Genomic DNA, 19,870 nt, shown 5'->3' on the forward strand with positions numbered 1-19,870 from the left:
TTTAAAGTGTCTCAGAAGGGTATCAGTACAAAACCGCATTGAACCCTTTGAGACAAAGCACAAACATTCTTAAGATATCATTGTCATTCAAAAACCACACGGCATCTATTTGACTCAAAATATCTACAGAGAAAATTGAAAGAAATGACCACTGAAGTTAAAAGCATAAAGAAATGTCTATGAATATTTAGAATGTTAAGCGATTGGCACACACAAGCTACCTTGTAGTTATTGACAAATCGAGCACAACCTAATAGGCTCGTTTTTTTTTACCTGATCAAAGTATTTTTTCCAGTTGCACCTAATTTAGTGACTAATTTACTTTTTAATTAATGCATGGCAAGTTTGGACAGCACTTATGTTACTTTCATGCATCTAAATATGGTAAATGATTCCTGAACAACTTTTAAAAAGTTGTGTATCTTTAAGCTCACTGACTGGACAAAAAACCTGAACTATGATAAAATATTTCAAGGACAATCACCCATCAAACCAACTTGTACCTCTAAGTGAAGAGATGCCTGTAATTATTTCCTCAAATGAAATGGATGAATATGTTGATTGGAAAATTTAATTGAATTTCTTCCACTGCCTCAAATTGAGCTAGCATATGCAGGTGGATCTAGAAGATGAATATAGTGGATTTAACTATAATTTGACACATACTTACTGTCATTTTCACATAAGTTAAACACAAAATATTTTTGCATCCAAGTAGTCTACATTCTACCATGTAAAACAGTATTTTTTGGCCTGGATGTAATTTTAGTGGGCCCCATTGCTGTTATTCCCTGCCTGCATTCCAAACTCTTCTGCATCTGGAAGAACAGATCATCTTGTAGCCAAGCTGTAAAGCTCTGAGTATCATTGGGGCTTTGAGCGATACAACTGGTTATGTGGGTGGGCCAAAAAAAGCATAAGCAATGACATTTCTCTGGAAGCCTTTGACAGTTGGCAAAGTGAACCCCAGCTTTGCCATCTGTAAAAGTCATCAATTTTTTTTTCCATTTAACGAATGTCTCTAACATGTAGGAAAAATTCAACAACAATTACAAATGTAAAATTATTATAATGTATCTTTTTCAAAAATAAAATCAAGGACAAACACTTCAGAGCACTTATCAATGATTCAAAAACATAAAACCTAACACATTTTAAAAACAAAAGGCCACTTGCTTATGATGGAATACAGCCAACAAGTTAATTTGCAATCCTGAAGCTCGCTGATGTATACAGAGAAATGCCAGCAATTTCATGCAAAATCCAGCAAATTTTATGCCACTGAAATGTCAGTTTGGAAAAAGTGCAGCTGATCATACTTGGGAAATGAAACTCTAGAACCCAAATGAGTAGGGTAGTAAAAGCTGAGATTGGTGTAGAAATTGTTTCCACATTTCAGGGCTCTGGCCTTGGCACCTGGCTGCAATAAACCATTTATAAATATAATGTTATGAGATATAGCACATAGCACGATAGAGTGTTATCTTGCATTTATTAAGCTTAACTAAAAAGAAATTCTAAACAGTCAATAGCCACTGTGGACAGGAACTACATTGACTGACATAGGCACTTGGCTTCACATTTGGTTAATATCAGAACTGCACATTTTTGTCAATAAAGACAATGCCCCATCATATATCCAATGAACAATCACATGAGAACGTGGATTTAATGGGTGAATGGCTGATAATGTAGTTCTTTATAAAACTGGGTTGCTCTGAAGCAATGAGCATACCAGTAGTTGGGCAATCACAAAGCAACCTGTAAAAGGAAGCTAAGCATGGGAGGAGCATAATCATTTTATGGTTGTGCAGGGGTTTAGAGAGTAATCATTTGGCATACTACATGCAGTTAATGGTATTCAACAAATATAATTGCTTTAGCGTCAGTGTTGTCTAGATTCCTTCAACTGGGGTGAGAGGATGGTTATGAGGTTGTCAAAGTTTGTTTTTGAAAAAGCAGATAGCAACAAACGTTAAAGGTAGACCATGGCAATCTTTAATTGATTTGTCAAACGGGAGTGGGGAGATCTACAATGAGCACAAATGTTGCTCAGTGCTTCTCGGGCTCCCACTCACAGAACAAAGGAGAGTTAGCACAATTATACATTTTTCTTATCAGTAAAATACTCCTACCAAGTCTGAATATGGCATGACTGAAAGATTCTGTAGTCTTTCAGAATATAAGAAAGCTGGGTCCAAATCAAGCTCATCCAATAACAAGTTATTACTTATCTCTGGAGCATCAGCTATTTTTTTTCAATCTTGGCTTCATTATGGTCTTGAAAAGAAGCACATGTTATTACGCAGGCTGCCATTTTAATGTCTTTATTGAAAAGACAACCTGTCCTCCATATTGTGTTCCATATAATTTACAAAGTCATTCAGACTCTGCACCTAGCCATTCTTTTGTTCTACTAGTCCATGCTTTTGTAGAAGAACGACTCAATTTTAGAATTGGCTATTAGATTTGACTATTAGCTCTTTCATTCCCTCCTTTTTATCAAACATGATAATGTTCACAGTCCTTGGTAGGTACACACAATGGTCGCAAGCATTAGAGCAATGATTAGCAGAATGATAGAACCATAGTATCCCAAAGTCCACCAAACCAAAGGTTTGGCTACCAGTTCAATAGTACCCCAAAGTCCATCAAACCAATGGTATGGCAACCAGTTCTCACTCTCTTCATTGACAACCATCCTGATGAAGCTTGTTTAGGGTCAATGGATCAGGTGCCACCTGTAGGCAGTGTAATCCTTTCAGCCGATATTGGGGTTGTGCCATAAAGTTTGCACCTGTCCGAGGGTGTTGCCGGTCTCTTCATAGATCGTTGCACAGGTAAGGTGCTCCCTCTCCTCTTGTCCTGTGGTGGGGTTCATCACCTTGATCTAGACGCTCGCGTATCCGTGGGTTTGGACAGCTTCTCCTCCCAGTAGGTTTGGGTGGCCTGCGTTCACATCACCACGTAGAAGCAGCTGGTGGACTGGAAGCCAAAGACAAAGCTAGCGTAGATTGCAGTCTGTGTTGATGTCGAAGGTGCCACTGAAGTTGATGGCGTGGAATTCCTCAAATCAAAAAGATATCTGGGATGTTGTTGACAAAGTCGTCCTTGCAGGTGTCTCCTCTGCGGTCACCATCGGCATCGATCTGGTCAGGGTTGGGAACAAAACGGAATGTCCTTCTCATCAGAAACGCCATCATTGCCATCCTCATCAATGTCCTGATTGTCATCACACTGATTACCCACCAGGTCTGAGTCATTGTCTTCCTGGATAGGGTGATGCATAATCTCTTTCAAGAGGTCCATCTGTTTCAAAATGTTCAGCTTCTCTCTTTCTAGACCCTTGGTCATACAATAGAGCTCAAAATGCTTCAAGATTGTTGATCAAATGTGGTTTGTCTTTCCGAAGTTGTGACCAAAGGCTTTGCACTTCCTCCTGATTTGTAAAGATGTTCTTTCTTCTGTATGGATCAGCTTTACATGGCGCTGCAGGTAGCGATCAATCACAAACACCTTATTACCTCCTGGGTGGGGGCAAGGTCTTTCACATACCTCTTCATGCTGCTCTTTTATATGTTTCTTACGTCTATCAACTCCTCTGTAAACAGCACAGCAACCCTTATACTGACATCGATACATGGTGGGGAAATCTTCCCTTTCCAAGTTTGACTTTGGTTTACCGCCTCGTTTTTGTCCAGATTGTTTCTTCACATCCTTAATATTGCACTTCTTAACTGGTAACTTACTCTTCTTCTTCCAATATGGTTGAAAAGACTCATCTGAAGAGCCATTCTTAACTTTTGTTTCTCTGTCATCTTCACTTCATAAATACCTTTCAGAAAGATCACTGGACTCCAATCCATTCACAACATAATTTCTCATAGAACAAGATGCTTCATTGCAGTTAACTTTTTTTTCACATTTAATGGTTGAGTTGCATCTTGTACCTGAACCTTTTCCCAAGAGCACTCTGTATATTCAGGATCTGAGCGCAGGAACATATCCTTCTTCAATGGAGATTCCCAGTTGTCCACATCCACCGACCATGAAGTGGTTCCACTATATGTACAAGTGTGAAAGTCTGCGAACACTGGGACAGGTTGATGCTTCGCAACATTATCACCCTCACCATTTTCAGTCATTGTTCCACTCCGAGGCGAAGGGGTTATTGAACCATCCAGAACTTCCTCCAGTTGGTCCTTATTTCTACTGGATGGGCACTGTCCCTCATTCAAAATAACGCTGCGACTTGAATGCATGACCAGGATGTAACTGTGGCCCTCTGTTATTGGAGTTCTGAACAGTCCTTCCAATTGCTAGGATTCTGCCTGATTCACCTCTACCCCATTGAAGACATCGGTCTTTGTCTCTGGAACTGGTGTGCCATCATGCTCAGAACTATATTCTCCACACTAACCTTTCTTTTGCTCTACCTAATTTAGGTGGGCCTGGCATGATTGCATTTAGTCATGTTAATCCTTTGTGTCTTGCTGACATTGAAAAAGGATGCAAGATTCTTTAGACTCATAATTTAGCTGTTGAATAATTATTAACTGGATTCCTGCTTAATTAATGTTTCTATACTTAGCTGGCTTGATTCATTATGATTCATTGTTTTTATCTGTATTCTGGGTCAAGGGATGAACCATGGACATATGAACATTCAAATTGTGAGCCTTTGTGAGTTGGATGATCAGCCATGATCATATTGAATGGCGGTGCAGGCTCGAAGGGCCGAATGGCCTACTCCTGCACGTATTTTCTATGTTTCTATGTTTCTCGAACCACTTCTCATATTGGTCACAAGCAAATTCAAGTTCAGCTTCTGTCCTGTGCTTGGTCATATGGTATTTCATGGATGCTCTTTGCCTGCACTGGTAACCACAAACTTCACACTGCAGATTTGGTGAACTGACAGTTGTTTCCACTGTTTGAAAGTCTGTCCACATTCATCACAAATGTAGTTTCTTTTCACAAATGTAGTCGTTCTTTCTCCCAAGTTGTCCATCAGCATGTGAAACCAGCATTCTTCTTCCTTCTCCATCAATGCCAACTGGCTGGAGAAACTCAGCGGGTGCAGCAGCATCTATGGAGCGAAGGAAATAGGCAACGTTTCGGCCCGAAACGTTGCCTATTTCCTTCGCTCCATAGATGCTGCTGCACCCGCTGAGTTTCTCCAGCTTTTTTGTGTACCTTCGATTCTCCAGCATCTGCAGTTCCTTCTTAAACAATGCCAACTGGCTGGCTGATCCATCCCAACTCAGCTCCTCATTTTGATGAGGAGCTGAGTTTTACCTCAATCCAGTTCTGTAACTGAGTTGCACTCCAAATTGAAGGCTTTTCAACTCAACAACCTGATTGCTCTCCTTCAGCTGCTGTGTGATGGAAGCGAGATGGTCATTTTCAGACTGGGCATTGGTGAGCAAATTTCTCATCTGTTTCAGCTAGGTCTGTAGCTCCGGGATAAGCTGCCACCTTTTTCTGGTTACTCCAAGAACCTGTGGTAATGGATCCATCTTGGTCAGTGTTATAAACGTAAGAACAGTTGTCAGCCTTATTCAGGACGTCTTGGTGCAGGAGTTGCTTCCCCAAGTCCAGCCCATCTGGGCCAACCTCAGGATAAAAAGTAGGGTCAATAGCCCCATTGTCCTTTCTTGGTTCTCCTCCATTTACAGTCAATCATATCAGATGTCTTCAACTGGAGTAATCTTCAAGCTTCATGGCGGTTGGTGTCATAGTAGCATCTGGTACAGTCCCCTCCAACATAGTCCCAATTTTGTCCGATCCCAGTAGTATGGACTGTGTCTGTGTTCAACTGGCAGTGGCTTCTGCGTTTTCAACCGCTGTGAATGCAAGACTGACAAGGTTGTGCTTAATTGCTGTGCGTATGTAATTAATTCATTGTGTTGGGCCTGTAGGTAATAACTAACTTCCACACTCTTTAGTGTCCTATTCATTCCCTCCACTAATCCAGAATTCTACAGTGGCGGGGGATGTGAGATCACTCTTTAACTACCTGCAAGGCAGACCCTTTAAAAATAGATCAGTATTAAACAAACAATTTAAAAATGTTGTTCCAATTGTTCCAATCTATCTCCCCAAATTTACAATTTCAAATTAACAGATTTTGTTCTGAGATAAAAGCATCTCCAATCTCATCAAACACATCTACCTGTATGCCACGTGGCCATCGTGGAATTCAGGTCTCGATTTGAACTCAATTCAAAAGGTAAAAAATAGGAAAAAAATTAACTTAAAGTTAAAAGAAAACAAAGAATAAACAATTACTTTTCATAGATTGCAAGCTCATTCAATGACATCCTATTTCAGATTCAGATTCAAACTTTATTGTCATTGTGCAGTGTACAGTACAGAGACAACTAAATGCAGTTAGCATCTCCCTAGAAGAGCGACATAGAATATGAGCAATAAATAAATATATTTACGTGCATACAGTCATAGTAGTGCAATTATTTTTTTCGTGGTGGAAGGCGTGACCGGGGGGGGTGGGGTGATTGGCAATCACCGAGGTACAGTGTTGAGTAATGTAACAGCCGCAGGGAAGAACAAGCTGTTCCTGGACCTGCTGGTCCAGCAACGGAGAGACCTGTAGCGCCTCCCGGATGGTAGGAGGGTAAACAGTCTGGTTGTGGTGAGAGCAGTCCTTGACGATGCTGAGCGCCCTTCGCAGACAACGCTTGCTTTGGACAGACTCAATCGAGGGCAGTGAGGAACCGGTGATACGTGGAGCGATTTTCACCACCCTCTGCAGTGCTTTCCGGTCGGAGACAGAGCAGTTGCCATACCATACTGTGATACAGTTGGTAAGGAGGCTCTCGATGGTGCAGCGGTAGAAGTTCACCAGAATCTGAGGAGACAGATGGACCTTCTTTAGTCTCCTCAGGAAAAAGAGACGCTGGTGAGCCTTCTTGACCAGAGTTGAGGTATTGTGGGTCCAAGAGAGGTCATCGGAGATTTCATCTAACACGGACCATTTCATCAAAAAGGGGCATATATATGAATATATAAATATAGCCTGGGACAGGACGTCAAGTATCCTGATAGGCTTTGAGAGAAATTAAACAGACATAGTGAAATCCTGAACACAGTAGGATAGAGCTGTGTTTAAGAAGGAACTGCAGATGCTGGAAAATCTAAGGTACTCAAAAAAGCTGGAGAAACTCAGCGGGTGCAGCAGCATCTATGGAGCGAAGGAAATAGGCAACGTTTCGGGCTGAAACCCTTCTTCAGACTGGTGTGTGTGTGTTTGAGTATAATCACATCTTCTCGAACAAACGATGCGCTGTCGGTAAAGTTTTTACACGATCTTCTAACATTGGCCATCTGTGACTGTGACTGTAATAACATCAGGGCATATGGGGGCTCGGGAAGGCACATCAGTGTTCTCCCTATCAAAGCGTGCGGAGAACGCATTGAGCTCTTCAGCTGTTGCTTGAGCTGCCTCCTGATTTCGCCTTGTAGAAGGTGATTGCATTCAAACCCTGCACCATTCCGCCCCATCCTCCAGCTTGTAGTGGAAGTCCCGTTTGGACAGAATCAAACGGTATTGGTGGGATAGAAAGAGAATTGGACAAGATCAGGGAAAGTGAGAAGACTGGCATGTTAAAGTTGTAGAGAGGGGAGAGAGAACAGAGTATATGTCTGACGGTGCCGAGCAAATTTGTCATGCTGGAAATTTGTTTGAATAATGACCCAGGTAGAACAAAAACAATAGAGAAATAATTTTGAAATAAAAAAGCAAGAAAGAGCCAAATCTGTTGAAGATCAAAAGAGTTACCTGAAATTATTAGAATGAATTTAACTTCTGAGGTTTATAACATTCTTAGTTGATAAATTAGGTGTTATTTCTTGAGCTTGTGCTTAACATTGTGGAAGTGGTATAGAAAGCCGAAGGCAAAAGGATTAGAGTGAGACTGGGAAGAGTTAAAGTGATGGTTATCTTGAAGCTCAAGATCACTCATGAGTACTGAATAAAAGTGTTCTGTAAACCAACCACCCAATTTGTCTTTATTCTCTCCAGAGTGGAGGAGGCAGCATCATAAGCACTGAATACTACATTGGAAGAAGTGCAAGCGAATTATTGCTTCATCTGGAAGAACTCTGTGGACCTGCGGATGGTCGGTCGGGAAAGGTAAAAGGGCAGATATTGCACGTTACACAGTTTCACGGGAAAGTACTGTGACAAAGGGAGTTTGGTAGAGGGAGTTGTAGAGGGATATGTTCCTTCTGAATGCTGGGAGGGGATGGGAAGATGTGTCAGGTGGCAGAATGCCCTTCAAGATGGTTAAAATTATGAAGAATGATCTATTGAATGTGGTGGTTAGTGAGGTGATAGGTGAGGTCAAGGGAGCCCTTCCTTGTTCCAGGGAGAGGGGATGAGAACAGATGCAATGAATAAAGGAGGTGGGATTGAGAGCTTGTTTCTTTTTGGAAGGGGAAATGGTGCAATAAAGGAAAAAGGAAGCCATCTAATAAACAGCAGTGTGGCAAGTCTCATCAACGGTGCAACTAGGAGCCAAAGGCACTGGTGGAACAGAATGGAGTATTTTTGGGAAGCTGGATGGGAGAAGTTGCAAGGGATCCAAGAGCCAAGGAAGTTGGCAGAAGGCAGAGGGTGGGGCTTGTTCTTCCCCCGGAGCGGCTCGTTGTCGCTATTGCTGCTGCTGTGCCGGGACGGCTCGCTCTCCAAGTCTGGGCAGTTCACTCTGCGAAACTTGAGGGCAATGCTTTTGAAGGCGGCGTCGGAGGAAAACTTCTCCTTGGCCAGGTTCTCGATCACCTCGGGCTCGTCCGCAGTGCTCGAAGAAACTGTCCAAGCCCGAGCAGGCTCGGGAGAAGCGGCAGCTGAGGTCGGAGTGCGAGCGCCGCAATCCACCTTCACCAACCCGCTGCTTGCGCGGCTTCTTGGGGCGACCTGCTGCTGCTTCTCGGGGCGCTGCTGGTGTGGTTATTTGTGCACCCTTGGATGCTGCTGGCGTGGTGACTGGGGGGGAGAGAGGAGAGGCCGGGGAGGGAGGGGGAAGGAGGGGGGGGAGGAGAGGAGGGGGAGGAGAGAGAGGGGGGGAGGGAGAGGGGGGGATAGCGGGGAGTGGGCAGAGGGAGTCAACCAAAGATTGGGGGGGGGTGGGGGTGGGTGACTTCCGAAAGCTTGTCAGATTTTTGAAGATTTTCATTAATAACTCGAGAAATAAAGTATGACATTTTCAAATAAGGCTATTTTGGACTCCAGGGGGAAAATCTGTACCGGAATATGTAAAAACGTTACCAATAGCGCGTCGTTTTTTCGAGAAGACGTGATTATACTCAAACACACACACAAACAAACACACACACATCCAAGATCAGACTTTTAATAGTTACTAGACCAAGTGGGACCCGTGGGGTCCCGTCCCCTCAACGCGAGGTTGCGGGGGTGGGCGGCCTGCAGCGTCACACGCACACTAATCACCACCCCTAAATACAGACACTAACCACCCCCACTCCCACACACATACTAACCACTCCTCTTGATATATTACTATTATTCATTTGCTCTTTTTACCACATTCCCCGCCCTATAGAGAGACGCATGGAGCCAACTCGAGGTGTGGATTGAGAGAGGGAGGGGGGGAGAGAGAGAGAGAGAGAGAGACAGGCAGGAGAGCAGAGAGAGAGAGAGAGAGAGAGAGAGAGAGAGAGAGAGAGAGAGAGAGAGAGGAGGGGGAGAGAAAGAGAGAGAGAGAGGGAGGCAGAGAGAGAGAGAGAGAGAGCAGAGAGAGAGGGGGAGAGAAGGAGAGACAGAGAGGCAGAGTTAGACAGGGAGAGGGGGCAGAGAGAGAGAGAGAGAGAGAGAGAGAGAGAGAGAGAGGGGTAGAGAGAGAGGGGGGCAGAGAGAGAGAGAGAGAGAGAGAGAGAGAGAGAGAGAGAGAGAGAGAGAGAGAGGGAGAGAGAGAGAGAGAGAGGGAGAGAGAGAGAGAGAGAGAGAGAGAGGGGGGGCAGAGAGAGAGGGGGGGGGGGGATGAGAGAGGAGTGGGGAGGGGCGGCAGCTCGCGGGGGCCCAAGCGAGGCCCGGAGCGATCTGAGGACCAAAGATCCTATAGCAAAGCTGCCGACGATTAGCGTTACAGATGATCGGGCCGGGAAGACGGAGAAGAGGTCGTCCCTTGTGATGGGTAGAGGGGAGGAGGGAGGGAGAGGGGGGAGGAGAGAGGAGATGAGGGAGAGGAGGAGGGGGAGAGGAGGAGGGGGGAGGGAAAGAGGTGAGGGGAGGAGGAGAGAAGGAGGGGGGGGGCAGAGGGGGAGGGGGGGGGGGGGGGGGGGGAGAGAGAGCCTTTTTTACTTCAACCCAAATCCAAACAACCATTTGCAGGCAGTGCTTTTTTACCTCTAACCATATTTTCATTTTCAAACCAAATTAAAGGTACTCACAGTGCTGTAGACATTTGTCAGTGTCATTCAGAGCTCTGATTGAGGCACACCACTTGCAGAGACTGATTGAGGCACACCACTTGCAGAGACTGATTGAGGCACACCACTTCCTGGTTTTATAGTCCCCCCCCCTCCCTCCAGCAGGGGCAGCAGAGAGAATGGGGAATTTTGTAAAAACATTAATATCTCTGTCAATTTTCATCGACGGGAAAAATCCTCGGCACACATGCGGCGGAGGGGGGCTCTGAGCGAGGTGGCCAAAAATGACGGCCGTAGGTGGCGGCGTACTCTCGGAAATTGCAGCACAGAAAGCCAAAACCGGTCAAGAACAGACTTTTAGTAATATAGAAGATAGATAGATATGGATATGATTGAATCATTATCAAGAATTATAAATTCACATTTCAAAAATGGTTTCACAATTCAGTAGTACTGATTTTCAGTATTCCATACTGATATTTGAGAATACATGAGGTTGCATGAAAAATACTGATTTTCAAAAATCCATTTTCTGTCTAGTACGTTCTATTGCATTTATGTGAGAAATACTGATTTCCCCAGCAAAATACTGATTTTCAGCCATCAAAATACAGAAATGCTCAGTGAAATTTGGCAGCTGCAATTATTCCCAATCACATTATGTTTGAGAATTCAAAACGTGATTTGTGATCTTGTTTATGTCATCATGGAACTAGAATGTGTTATAATAGTATGACAGTAAAATAGGTTAGTTTGACAGTGATCATAGTAATTTAACTGCACCATATAATTTGACTTCAATTTTCATGATGGAAATTGAAGTCGAACTAAATGTTGTATTCACATCACTATTCCATGTTTTAATTGTTGTGATGTGAAGTTGTTAGGTCAGGAGGACCATTAAAGGTGCACTGCACACACTAACACAGTCTTAACAGTAACAGGCAATCAAATCAACAGACAAAACATTTTCTAAAAAAAGGTTTTCTTTACTTAGTATTTTATTTGCAGTTTTTGCATGCTCCCCTTTATAACATTTTACATAACATTTTACAACAGTACAACTTGATTTATTAAAACGAGGACAACTTCAATTCGTGATTAAAAAAAATGTATACAACAATGACCCCAATCATCCCATTCCACCCACTCATTACTCTTGACTAAACCAAATTTATTTCTGAAACATTGATCATAAATTTGGTGCAAAAATTATCCAAAATAAGGCTCAGAATACACCAGAGAGCATCTAAAACCCCAAAGCTTCCAGGGCCCTTAAGCGAGCACGAGGGACTTCATGCTCGTGATGTATGCTGTGTGCACATTAATTCATATAAAATTTGGGTAAGCCTGTTGCCACCCCCTTTTTGAAAAGCTTTGTACGGGCCTGGTATCATAACATCCCAACTTGTATACCCTAAATGATGAAGGTCAATGTACCAAAAGCCTTATAGACTATTCCATCCACCTCCGATGCCACTTTCAAGGAACTATGTATCTGCACTCCTAGATCTCTCTGCTCTATGACACTCCCCAGGGACCTGCCATTGTGAAGGTCCTGCTTTGGATTGATTTCCCTAAAATGCAATACCTCGCACTTATCTGCGTGAAACTCTATTAACATCTCCTCAGCCCACGTGCCCAACTGATCGGATCCTAAGGAGCCTGCCATGCGGCACCTTATCAAATGCCTTACTGAAGTCCATATAGACAACATCTACAGCTTTGCCCACATCAATCTTTTTGGTTACTGGTTCAAAAAACTCAATCCAATTCGTAAGAGACGATCTCCCCCGTACAAAACTGTGCTGACTATTCCTAATCAGACCATGCATATATATTTTATCCCTCAGAATCCTCTCCAATAACGCCCACCACAGATGTTAGGCTCTTTGGTCTATAGGTTGCAGGCTTTTCCTTGTAACCCTTATGAAATAGAGGCACAACATTAGCCACCCTCCAGTCTTCTGGCATCTCACTGGTGTCTAATGATTATTCATAGTTCTCAGACAGGGCACCTTCAATTTCTTCTCCAGCTTCCCTTCCCACCGTGTCCTTGGATGGATCTGATGATGCCCAGGACATTTATCTAACTTCGTATTCATTAGGACGTTCAGCATCTCCTCGACCGTAATGTGGACTGTTCTCAAGTCATCTCCATTAACTATCCTAAGTTCCCCTTCATGTCTATCCCTATGGTAAAACAGAGGAGAAATACTCTCCTTCTCCTGCACCTCCACCAGATAACTGCTTTGGTTTCTGAGGGAACCCTATTCTCCCTCTTGTTTCCCGCTTTTCCTTAATGTACTTAAATCTCTTTGAATTCTCCTTACTATTATTTGTCACAGCTATCTCCTGCTCCCTTGTTGCCCTCCTGATTTCCTTCTTAACTGTGCTCCTCAGTTTAGTTTAGAGATACAGCATGGTAACAGGCTCTTCGGCCCACCGATTTCACAGCGAACTTTAATCACCTGTCAACACTGGTTCTATGTTATCCCATTACCTACACACTAGGGGCATTTTAAAATATAGAATCCAATTAACCTGCAAACCACACATCTTGGGATTTTGGAGGAAACCGGAGCACACGGAGGAAACCCACGTGGTCACAGAGAGAATGCAGGTGCAAACTCTACACAAACAGTACCCGAGGTCAGGATCAAACCCGGGTCTCCATCGGTGTGAGGCAGCGGCTCTACCAGCTGCACCACCAGGCCACCCACTGTTCCCGAAACGCCTCCAGGATAAACCTGATCCCACCTGCCTATGCCTGTCCCATGCGTCAACATTTTTTTTCCTGAAATAGAATTCCAAATTACCTGGAATTTAATGGTATTTCCCGGCCCGGTAAGCCTTCCCCAACTGTGCATGTGTGACTGCCGCCCCAACTGCGCATGCGCGGGCGTCCCTACCGCGTCACCGGCGCCATTTTCAATTGTGACGAGGCTGACGGGCCTCCCCCAACTGCGCAGGTGCGAATGGTCGTAAATATATAGGTACATACTTTTCTTTCCGCAAATCATCCCACGGGCCTGTTTGGACCCCTTTGCGTCTCCCCGCGTGAGCGCAGTTGGGTCGGCAGTCGCACATGCCCTAAAATGACCCAAAGACAACCAGAATTTCCAGAATTTCGGGTAATTTCCTTCAAAGTGGAAACACTGGTCCCATGCTTCCTTTTTCTTGACCAGGCCTCAATTTCTCGCATCATCCAAGCTTCCTTACTCCCACCTATCTTGCCCTTCACTCTTTAACAGGAACAGGCATGCCCTGAACTCTGTCACACATTTTTAAAAGCACCCCACTTTCTGGTCGTACTTTTACATGCAAATAATCTACTCCAATCAACTTTAGTAAGTTGCCCATTACCATCAGAATTGGCCTTGCCCCAATTCAGAATTTTAGTTTGTGGGTTCACACAGTCATTATACATAAATATTTTAAAGCTAAAATACTTCTCTTTGTGAAGAGATTTCTCCCTGCCTCTGTTCTAAAATGTTTATGGCACATGACTGGCCCACTGTACATATAAAATGACATCTGGATCCTGTGTATGTCATATGATCCCAATCTGCTTAGATTAACTGCAGCCCAGCCAGATTCACTTAAATGCCTTGTGCACTTAACGGAAGGCAAGTCATAGTTATGGAGCAAGAACAGGTAGCAAATTCATTCTCGATTTCAACACTGCTCCGGCTCGTGTTTTCTACAGGGCCGAGGTAGTTGAAATCTGAGCCATCACTTTGGGTTTAAAATTCAGTTCATAAATAGGCAAACCAATCTTCTGGGATGATCTTGAGAAAAAATATAACGGAAAATAAAACAAATAAATTAACATTTCTATAATATGTTAGAATTAGAATTAGAAATATACACAATGTAATACAAATCTATCTTAATTTTACTTATTTATTTAATTCCCTCCTCTGCTTTAATCATGTCTAATTTCCACTATCATTCTAGTTTGAGGAACTATTTGAGTCGAAGGTGTCTATTAATGGGAGGGGGGTGGATCGCAATTCCGCGAGCATGGATTTGAGAAGTACAATTTATTCAAAACATTATATTTCTTTCCTGAAAGTCTAATTTTAAATCTAATGTAGATGTTGATTGTTGGAATTAAGATTTCCCCACTTTGATCTATTTATACAATTGCTCTGAGTCAGTAGCAAAGTGTCCATGACATAATAGTAATTGGATTGAGCACTTTTATTGTATTTTTTATTACATATTTTATTGTTGATGCAGGTGAAGCGAGGATCTACTGAACATGAGTGATGACAAACCTTTTGTTTGTACTGCTCCTGGTTGTGGTCAGGTAACACAAATTTTATTCAATTTTGTTTTGACATGCAGTTGTATATAAAAGCGCACATATTATTTTGCAAAGTGTAAAAACAATTAGGCAATTTACTTTATTCATATATTCATTGAACAATGTAAATGGAATATGTGGGGATAAATAATTTTTAATTTTTCTGTGGAATCTCGTTAAATTGAGAGATTTTGCAGAAGTGTGGCTGTATTACTGTGCTAGCTTCTGCTGGTAGTGACTTTTATACTTTATTGCACGATTGAACACAATTAACAAGTCAGAAATAAAATCCTGGTCTTTTGATTTTTTAGTTGTTTTGAATATAGTCCTTAAATTGGATTGACTTTTATATAACTGATAATTATAGGATTTTGGAAATTGTAACTTTTTAGTAATGTTACCCAATTTTTAACTTGCCATAATTGCGTACACTGCCCACGTTGTCCAACTAATAGGTTGATCTCCTTGGAGATGTCACTGCTTGCCTGAAGTACAAAGTAGAAATATTTGAGCCTTCTTTCTTTATCCATACTTTTTTCCATGACTGCTTCCATGAAAAAGAAAAATATGAAAACTGTTTTGCTCATCGATAAGTTGTTATTATTGACTGTGAATTTGTAACTAATTATTAAAAATGTTGTTGCAGCGCTTCACAAATGAAGATCACTTGGCTGTTCACAAGCACAAACATGAGATGACATTAAAGTTTGGTCCAGCACGTAATGACAGTGTCATAGTAGCTGGTTAGTAGTATCTGCTTTCTCCCCTATAATGTAATGGAAATTTAAAGATAACTAGACCAAGGGGGACCCATCCCCTCAACGCGTGGTTGCAGCCGGAGGGGGAGGGGGGGGGTGGCCTGCGTCGTCACACACACACAAACCACCTCTCACACACACAGGGAGCAAAGGCATTGTGATGTCATCAGCTGGCCAGCGGTTAGATTTGAAAAAAAAAAGTCAGATTTGTGAACAATTTTAGTGAAAAACTCGGGAAATAATTAACCAAATTTTCAGCTGAGGGGAGTTTCGAAATCATTAGGCAAATCTCTACCGGAATATGTACAAGTTTCACACACACTAACCACCCACCACACACACAGGGAGCGAAGGCATTGTGACGTCTTCAACTGGCCAGCGGTTAGATTTGAAAAAAAAAGTCAGATTTGTGAACAATTTTAGTGGAAAACCTCGGGAAATAATTAACCAAATTTTCAGCGGAACGGATTTTTCAAATCATGGGGCAATTCTCTACCGGAATATGTACACGTTTCTCCGTTACCGCGTCGGGTTTTCGAGGAGACGTGAATCACAGAAAAAGTTCAAGTTTGAAAAGCAAGAGGGGGAGATAGGGGGAAGAGTGGGGAGGGAAAGGGGCAGGGGAAGAGGGGGATGGCCGTGCCGCGAGCAAGGGCATTATGACGTCCGCAGCTGGGCAACGGTCTGATTTAAACGAAACAGTAAGTTTTGTGAAGAATTTTATCAAAAATGTGCAGAGATAAATGACCAAATTTAATGAGGAGTGGATCTGTGAATTCATAAGTTAAATCACTATCGAAATGGTAAAAATCTCCGCGTTTTTGCGCCTGGTTTTCGAGGACATACGTTTCAAAGGCAAATGCCACACACACGCACACAAACACACACACAGAGTTTTAACAGTATATAGATATGATAAATATTGATCAGCTTCTTATTTTATTCAGACCATTCCCTATTAGAGATATTATTTAATATCTACAATACTTTGGTAAATAAACAATACTTTGGGACAATAAAACAATTAATGAGTAAACAGATCGAAAAACCTATTTTACTGATGATTCATATGCTTGATTCATTACGCACTATAATAAATAGGAAAAAAATACAAAAGCTTTTCTAAATTCTGCTGTATTTTGTAACAGTGGTCCATATTTTCTTTTTCACATCCTTGGAGATGGTTTCATTTACCAGCACAAAGATCCATGTCAATGCTATGCCCATGCTCCTGCCCAACAAGTTGATTATTATAGTTGTCCACATTGTGAATTTCCAATTTTCTTGCTATATTTCCAGTTTTCTTCATATTTAGCTTAAATCAAAGTAGTAGAGTATGTGTCATGTTTGATGCATATAATTATGTGAATTATATAAGCACTGAAATGCCTGAACATGCTATTCACAAAGAAGAGTAGTAAATAACTTTGTTTAAGTTTATTTTTAAACTTGAAATGATTTGGATTCCTGACAATGCATGATAGAAGACAGGTTATTCAGAAATTTGAGCCTCATCTGAATAATATTGCAAGCTGAAGGACCTTTCAGATCTCTTGAATTTGTTTATCAGTTTCTTTCAGATTAATTTGGAAATGCTAGCATAGTATCTATATCATGTTTCCTCCGCTTATCCTCCTCAGAAGGGGATCCAAGGGAGAATGGTGTGTTGGGTTTTGTGCAGTGTTAGCGTCTTAGAGATTTGCAGATCAGAAACAGGCTCTCATTTTACCGTGTCAGTGCCGACCATCTACCAACCATTTGCATTTATCCTGCATTAATCCCTTTCTTTTATTGTTATCAACTCTGCTGCCCCCCATCCTAAGTTTTACCACTCACCGAAGCTTGAGCAGCAATTTACAGTGACTATTCAGCTTACTAATCCACACGTATTTGGGTTGTGGGAGGAAACCAAAGTGCCAGGAGGAATCCCACAAGGAGAACGTGTTAACCCACAGACAACAGCTGAGGTCTGGATTTGACGGGTCTTTGCCATGATGAGGCAGCAGCACTACTCGCATCATCACTCTGCCACCCATTTGAGGCTCAGAAAATTATCTGATTTTAAATGAATCAGCATTCAGTACATATCCCAAAGTCTTATAAATACTAAATTTGCTTCTCTTCTTTATTATACCATTATAAAAATTACACTCATTTTTTTGTGTTAAAGCATTTGGTGTACATTATAAAAAGACCAAACCAGCTGATGCTTTGAGGAAATTTGCAGAGGCATACCGTAGTGATCCTGTAACACGATTTAACCTAAGATTTACGACAATCACAGATTATTCTCTGATCTACTCTATTCTCCAATATTTCCCATTTATAAGTATATCAATGGTGTATTGTGCATGTATTGGACAGATGTCCCAAATGCTATGAAAGCCTAGAATGAGGCTATTTGTCCTTTTGTGCTTGCACCTAATTGATGGATCACCATCTACACACTGTATTTTTTCTTCCGTTCAACTTTTTATCCAACTTCCATTGGATACAATCATTGAACTTAGTTCCATCATGAAGTGGATTCTATAACATAATTCTACATTAAATTAAAAAAAAATGTTTTCCTGGTGTCATCGTTGGTGTCTTTTGCCAATGGCCTTGAATCTTTGTCATCAATACTCTTTGATACAGTCTCTCCTTTTCAAAGCAGATCATGATTTTATATGTTCATACCAAATTTGTATTTGAATTCTGCTGTAAAGAAAACAATTCCAACTTTCGTCTCTGCATGATAAAATCATTAAACCCAGCTGCGATTTGCAAAAAGCCCTTGCACCCTCTCTAGAGCTTTGACATCTTGCACATATTGTCGTGCCCTCGGTTTGGGTCTATAACTATAGTAATAAGTTGATTCTGTTATTGCTATAGCTGTGGACCAAAGCCTCTTCAAACATCAAGAATTTCTATTCCTTCATATATTTATCCGTCTCACCAGTCAGCTGTTTTTTTGCATTCATTACCTCTGCCTCATGACTACAATTTTGGTCATTTATCGATGTCCATGTGGTTTAGTACAAAGGTATGAATTTTAATTTTAATATTTTGAATTTTTTTTTTACATTGACAGTTCAGAGATGGGTGTTCACAGAGCATTCCATTGTTAATATATTTGCATATGTAACCTCACCTTTTCATGTATAGTTTCTCATTTAATGAAAATATGTTTTAACTGCTAAAAGTCTTTTGAGGAATAACCAGTTTGCATTGAAGATTTGGGCAGTAATGAAAGTAGTCATTCTAAAGATTAATGAAGTCAAATAACCCAACAGCATTATGAGCTGCCATAATGTCTTGAATTACTTGAAGCAGAATTGTTATTTTAATTCTCTTTTAATATTTGTCTTATTCTTTGCATCTAAATTATAGAGTTTGAAGAATAGATTATTGCACGAGAAAGTTTTTACTGTTGATTTTTTTTGGTGCAATAACTATTATGCAAGTTAATGAAATAAACAAAGTTGATTCTAAAAGTGCCATAATTTTATCATTTTTAAATCTTTTAGACCAAACTCCAACTCCAACTCGTTTCTTAAAGAATTGTGAAGAAGTCGGGTTATTTAATGAACTGGCAAGTCCATTTGAAAATGATTTTAAGAAGGCTTCAGAAGATGACGTCAAAAAGGTGACAAATATATTTGCATTGTATATTTTTCAATAATGGCACATAGTTTCAAATCTACAGTTGATTTTCACTTTTGGAAGACATCTGATTAAAGCTCAGTGCTTCCTGAAGAGAGAATATTTTTGGTGGCGTTGCAGTTAATAAAACTGTCACCTTATGGCGTCAGGGACCCAGTTTCAATCTTAACCTGCGCTGCTATCTGTGTAGAATGTGTATATTCTCTTCGGAATGTGCTAAGAAACCAGAGCATCTGGGGGGGGAAAACAATCATGCAAAGATGCTGGAATCTTGAGCAAAACACAATTCTGGGGTGACTCAATGGGTCAAATAGCATCCGTGGAATGGATAGTCAAGGTTTTGTGCCGGGATCTTTCTTCACAATGATTGCTGTATTGGTTGGGTGTGGTGGGGGGGGGGGGGGGGGGGGGGGGGGGGGGGAGAAATCTAGAAAATAAAGAGTTGGTAAAGAGTCTAGTGCAGAAAAGGAGAGAAGAGGGTGAATTGCAAAGCCAGAGGCTATAATTGTTTAATTAGAAAAAAATAGAAAACCTCTGCAATTCATTTTCATTTAAACTAAAGGTAATAATAATAATAATAATATTTATTTATATAGCACTTTTCAACAAAACCAGTATTTGAACCAAAGTGCTTTACAGAGATTGATTAAATTAATTGAACAGAAAATAGAAAACCTCTGCAATTCATTTTCATTTAAACTAAAGGTAACCATATCTTCATTTGTTTAAGAAAGAACTGCAGATG

At 41.4% G+C, this 19,870-nt stretch overlaps 1 protein-coding gene across 4 annotated transcripts in view; it reads left to right on the forward strand.

Annotated features, from left to right (window-relative positions):
* Positions 1 to 19,870, forward strand: part of atf2 (activating transcription factor 2) — a 129,392-nt gene that overhangs the window by 23,604 nt on the left and 85,918 nt on the right. For all 4 annotated transcript variants that reach the window (XM_055637930.1, XM_055637933.1, XM_055637931.1 and 1 more), the window contains exons 3-6: positions 8,045 to 8,155; positions 14,656 to 14,725; positions 15,369 to 15,465; positions 18,990 to 19,108. In XM_055637930.1, coding sequence (XP_055493905.1) covers positions 14,678 to 14,725; positions 15,369 to 15,465; positions 18,990 to 19,108 — 264 coding nt within the window. In that variant the 5' untranslated portion in view covers positions 8,045 to 8,155; positions 14,656 to 14,677. The remainder of the gene's footprint in view (positions 1 to 8,044; positions 8,156 to 14,655; positions 14,726 to 15,368; positions 15,466 to 18,989; positions 19,109 to 19,870) is intronic.

The sequence above is a fragment of the Leucoraja erinacea genome, chromosome 7, assembly GCF_028641065.1.
Source record: "Leucoraja erinacea ecotype New England chromosome 7, Leri_hhj_1, whole genome shotgun sequence".
Taxonomy (NCBI): domain Eukaryota; kingdom Metazoa; phylum Chordata; class Chondrichthyes; order Rajiformes; family Rajidae; genus Leucoraja; species Leucoraja erinaceus.